A 6,000-nucleotide genomic window follows, 5' to 3' on the forward strand; every position below is an offset into this window, starting at 1 on the left:
CTCTCTCTCTCTCTCTCTCTCTCTCTCTCTCTCTCTCTCTCTTTCTCCCTCTCCCACCCTCCCTCTCATTTTCAGTTAATTCTGATCAAGGCTAGTTGATTCTCAAGATTAGACATTTCAGTGGAGTCATGGGGAAATATGAAAGTTGGTCTGTAGGTTGAATTAATGTTTTATTTTCTAAATCAAAAAATAAATGCTAAAGGCACATTTTATTTGTATTAAAGAGTATAAGAAAAAAGCTTTATTGTGTGTAGAAATAAGGGAGAAAGGACAGTTTCCTTTCTTTCTAAACCAGTTTTACCATGAATCTTACTTTCTTAAGCTCATATTTCTCCTTATCTCCATTTCAGTATCCTCTGTCCTGATTTTTTATTTCTAGTCTCACTTTTTCCAATTTTTTAAATATAAATGAGTGAATTTGAAAATTGAGTTAAGAAAAATGTGGCAATAGGAAAACAGATCTCAGTGTTCAACTGTTTGGTCTGCCTATATATTCTCCTCTTTCTAATGATGCCTCTTTGGTTTGGGTGATTAACAGTTAAAGAAGCTTTTTGGCAAAGTGATTTTGAAATTCTGGCAGAAGAGAAATTGTCATCTACCACAGCTCTTGCACCTGGGCTATATATGCTTTCTCTGTAGTCAAGCAGTTCTTGTGGCTTTTGCTTGCCAATAACCATGGTTATAATGATGGACAAGTGAAAAGAGGCAGCCTGCCTTGTCTTCTCATTACAGATTACTAGTATTGGAATCTACTGCTCCAACAGGAGATATGTCCCGCCCACACCACATTGCATCAGTTGTTCCAAACCGGTATCCCCGCTGGTTTACCCTAAGCCACATTGAGTCCCAGCAGTGTGAGTTGGCATCAACTATGCTAACAGCAGCCAAAGGTACAGTATTGTCCTTAAGACATAAATATTTTGTTTATTTTCCGAGGAAGATAATTTTTATTTCAAATTGCTTAGTTGGTAGTAATTCTAATGTAAGACAGTTTTTTTGGTGGTCATGATTTTTAGGTTAAGAGTAATAGAGCTGATTTAAGACTGAGACTAACTTACCAGGGTCATCAGATTACCCCCTGTGTGGCCACTTATTTTGCAGATAGGGGATAAAAGTGGTTATTTAGACTCAGAAGTAGATAAATATCCATGGATGATAAGATAAGGGGACTGTTTGTTATTTCATAATGATTTTGTTTCACATATGCATTTGCTTACTAAAGGTATATTGTAGTGTCTTTTTTTTTTTAATGAAGCTGATATTCATATACATTGAAGGTAGTTATGGAAACAGTTGTAATGTCTCTTCTATCAGTGAACATTTCAAAATAAATTAATTTGTGTAACTGTTTTCTCTTTTTCCTCCTTGTGCATGTATGCTTGCTTCTTCCCCCTTGTCCACTTGCAGGAGATGTTCGGAGGCTTGAAACAGTATTAGAATCCATCCAGAAAAACATTCACTCCTCATCACACATTTTTAAGCTTGCCCAAGATGCATTTAAGATAGCAACTCTCATGGACAGTTTGCCAGACATCACTCTTTTGAAAGTGTCTCTGGAGCTGGGCCTTCAGGTATATCACCAATGTTATTATGTGGGATTTGAAAACTTTTGTTTTAACACTTGTTTTGAGGATTGGTAAATTCAAAGAAGACAATATTTTTAGTACAAGTAAGTAAATTCTCAGGTGCACAAACTTAAATATTCAGAAAAATATACTATTTGAGGGCATTTCATAATTCCCAGCTGAAAGGATCTGCTTTATGTCTTTTACAAGATGTAAGGCATTTGTAGGCAGCATGCTAGAAAGAACACTGACCCCAGAAATAAGAATTTGGGAGTTTTGCCACCAAAAAAACTACTGTGTGGTTTTGGACAAATCATTCACCTTCTCTGAACCTCAGTGTATTCCTCTTTAAAATAAAGATAAACATACCTGTACAACCTTCCTCATGAGGTTGCTGGGATATATGTGAAAGGGCTTTGAAAACTGCAAAAAGCTAGATCAATGCCTTGTAAAATCACCCTTCCTGCCCAATAAGAACAGCCCTTCCTCCTCTGTGAGTTATAACCCTAAGTAGCAATATTCTTTCCTCCTTTGAGTGAGTAAAGAAAGATGACTAATAATCCCTGAATCTGTAAGGGACTTATAATTCAAAACTTGAATTTTTTGGAATTTTGTATTTTCAGAAAAACATGATTACTTTGTTTTTGCATTTTACTTTTTTCATATTATACATACCGCTTGGGTAGACAGAGTTTTTAAGAGGGTTTCTTTTTTTTAAATTTCAATTTCCATTGCTTGACATATAAGTCTTCATAAATTCAAGGCCTGCTTTTCCCATTATACAACACTGCTTCTCAGCACATTAGTACAGAACTGTAAATGAAGAAGGCAAAGAATAATAGGCAGAGTTGATGCTGACTGATAGCTTGGAAAAGTTAATTTTTTGAATAAATGTCCCCAATCCAGAACAATTATGACTTTCCCTACTGGCACACAAGAGCAATAGTGTTTTTGTTTTGTTTTGTTTTTTTAAATAGCTTTTTATTTACAAGATATATACATAGGTAATTTTTCAGTATTGACAGTTGCAAATCCTTTTGTTCCAACTTTTTCCCTCCTTCTCTCCACCCATGTATTGGCAGGTTGACCAATACATGTTAAATATGTTAAAGTATAAGTTAAATACAATATATGTATACATGTTCAAACAGCTATTTTGCTGTACAAAAAGAGTTGGACTTTGAAATAGTGTACAATTAGCCTGTGATGGAAATTAAAAATGCAGGCAGACAAAAATAGAGGGATTGGGAATTCTATGTAATGATTCATAGTCATTTCCTAGAGTTCTTTCCTTAGGTGTAGCTGGTTCAGTTCATTACTGAAGAGCAATAGTTTTTAAATAATGTAGGGAACATGTTATATGAATAAGCACTACTATGATAGAAGTATTTGATTCCTGATTATTAGATCTCTTACAATTTCCACATTATAACAACACATTACTATTCCATTGATTTATATTATTGCTAATTATATTTTCATTATTTTGACAGGTTATGCGAATGACACTGTCTACTTTAAATTGGCGACGGCGGGAAATGGTGAGATGGTTGGTAACATGTGCAACTGAAGTGGGTAAGTAAATAATATTATTTCTTGAAAATAATATTAATATATTATTATTAATTAAATTAATTAAACATGAATAATTATATAATAAAATATTATTAATAATAATATTAAAATAATAATTAAATGATATTTCTTGAAAGAAACAGCTTCCAGAATCATCATTACTATTTCTAGGATGCAGCAACATTTGCTTTGGATTGGCCAGGGAGAAAAAAAAGGCTTTCCAGTTTATATTATAGTAGTAAAAGAAATACTAAGAAAGGTTGCTTACAAACGAGTAAAAGCACACAATAAATGCTTGTTTCATTCTTGAAACCTGAAAATTCTTTCAGGCCAAATAATGAATCAGTTTTGACTGCACTGGAATATAAGACTCAAAAAAATCAGGAATATACTTTTACTTACATTATAGAAATACTTCATTGCAACACCAACCACAAGATAAATTTCCCTTTTTGTGACCAGGTTCTCTATTCTTTAAACAGTCTCTGAATTTACATACAGAATTTTTATTTTCATGCTTCTGTTTACCTGAAAGTAAACTAGGTTAAAAAGGAGTTTCTGGAGGAAAAAAGTTCAACTTTTGAGTTTAATTTTATGTGTCTGTATTATGATTTGTTAGTATTTCGGAAAAGTCTTTTTTATAAAGGGTTCTCAGAAATTCTAATGTGCTACACCCCATTTTTCTTTTCTTTATTTTCTTCTTCTCTTCCCCACCCTCACACTGAGCAGCATCCCAGGCACTGAGCATTCATTCTTTGTTACATTATCTGTGTTCAAGCTACTCCTAAATTGGAAGTCTACTTTCTACCACTGACTATTTGAGGTCTGACCAAGGCTTATTATAAGCATTGACTAGCATATCTGAATAAGTGTGCATAATATTACCTCATTAATAAAAGAAAATTAATGTTATCAGTTCAAGTTGAAAGGTTGATCACTCAATCCATCATCACTCTTATTCTAGAAATCTTAACAATACCTAAACAATTACTTAAAGGCAATTGGGATTATAAGTGACTTGCCCAAAATCACACAGCTAGGAAATGTTAAGTGTCTATAAGGCCATATTTTAACTCAGGTCCTCCTGACTTCAGGGCTGGTGCTCTATCCACTGTACCACCTAGCTGCCCCATACTAGTACTATTCTTACGCTACTGCTGCTATTACTACTTACTATTATGAGGGCTTCTTGTTGTCAATGTAAGTATGCCCTCCTCACATAGAGAGGTGATCTTCTATTTCAGGTATTTGCATCCTTCAATTATATCATTGTTGTTGATCCTATTCCTGTTATTTTAAATGGAATGAGTAAGCAAGGATTACTTGTAGAGAATAGGTGAAATAATGTTGTCAGTATGATTCTTGACAGTTGTATCTCAGGACATGAAGTGCATTTATTACATTCTCATGATAATCTAGTTTATAGTTACATGTAAAAATATCCTAAAGTAAGCCCTATTGGGTTTTAAAATGATCTATGGAAATGATTTGAGTCTATAGGTCATTGACTATGTACATTTAAATAAAGATAATAGGAAGTTTTCTAACTACACTGAGTCTTCCTCTCAAATTATGAGGATAAAACAAAATCACAAGTTTTGAGATTAAAAAAATGATAACCATTGAATGTGGTTTAAGTAAGCTTAAGTTGGTGAGAAATTACTGCTGGCCATAAGAAGATGCCCTAGTCACTCATAATTGACAATTTGTAAAGCCACATCAGCCACATCAGGCACATATTTCCCTTCTGCAGTAATAAAGTGGTACTAAACAAAAATATATTTCCTACAAAAACACCAACAAAAACAAAATGGCAGTTATTTAGTATAATGGTATCTTTTTTTTCCCCCTATCTGCATCAGAAAAAGACAGGTCCTTTGCTGGGACAAAATACTAGAAGTGAGACAGAAGCGATGCTATGAAAACTATTGTTATAGTTTTATTTGTTAGTGATCATACAATGTGTCAATATTTTGAAAGTGTAGAATTAGTATGAATATAGAATCACATTTAATTTACCATATTATTATAGAGAATAGGTACAAGGGAAAGACCAATCCAAAAATTACTTTTAATATCCTAACCCCATCAGACTCGCTCTGGGTTTTTGTTGTTAAGCTTTATTGACTTGATACTTATTATTTAAATTATATGCTTTTAATATTTTTCAGTGATTAAGGCACTTTTGTCTTGGCATTTTAAGAAAAATAAAATCATCTAGAGAAACTGTGCCTTGAGAAAATCATTTTATCAACAAAAAATTTAAGAACTGACATTAGATGGTTGCAAACTAGAATCAGTTATCCAAACTGGCTTATCCAAAAGCCATGGCCTTAATCTACCAACAACACAATGAAAATATCAGACACCAAGAACATTAGTTCTTTATTATGAGATGTCCATATTTATTTTAGGCTTCTTTGTTAAATCTAAAAGATTGCTTTCCATAATAAATCAGAGTTCTTTATATAAATCTTGTCACATATCTTCTGTTAAGATTTACAAGTTAAATTTGTTTTTCAAAAAAAAAAGAAAGAAAGAAATGTTAGCTTCTGGAACATGTTGGTTGGTGACAGTCCCTGTTCTGTGTCTTGTAGGTGTTTATGCACTGGATAGTATCATGCAGAGCTGGTTTACGCTCTTCACCCCAACAGAAGCCACTAGTATTGTTGCTACAACGGTGATGTCCAACAGCACCATTGTCCGTCTACATCTAGACTGCCACCAGCAGGAAAAACTGGCCGGCAGTGCTAGGACGCTTGCTCTTCAGTGTGCCATGAAGGACCCTCAGAACTGCGCCCTCTCTGCACTGACCTTGTGTGAAAAGGATCACATAGCTTTTGAGACCGCTTACCAAATT

General features: G+C 33.8%; 1 protein-coding gene across 1 annotated transcript in view; it reads left to right on the top strand.

The window, feature by feature from the left end:
- Positions 1-6,000, top strand: part of ZSWIM6 (zinc finger SWIM-type containing 6) — a 197,731-nt gene that overhangs the window by 189,313 nt on the left and 2,418 nt on the right. The window contains exons 11-14 of the mRNA XM_031965403.1: positions 733-890; positions 1,408-1,571; positions 3,059-3,140; positions 5,738-6,000. The exon at positions 5,738-6,000 is cut by the window's right edge and continues 2,418 nt beyond it. Of these exons, the coding sequence (XP_031821263.1) occupies positions 733-890; positions 1,408-1,571; positions 3,059-3,140; positions 5,738-6,000 (667 nt within the window). The remainder of the gene's footprint in view (positions 1-732; positions 891-1,407; positions 1,572-3,058; positions 3,141-5,737) is intronic.

This window comes from Sarcophilus harrisii, chromosome 1 (assembly GCF_902635505.1).
Source record: "Sarcophilus harrisii chromosome 1, mSarHar1.11, whole genome shotgun sequence".
Lineage (NCBI taxonomy): Eukaryota > Metazoa > Chordata > Mammalia > Dasyuromorphia > Dasyuridae > Sarcophilus > Sarcophilus harrisii.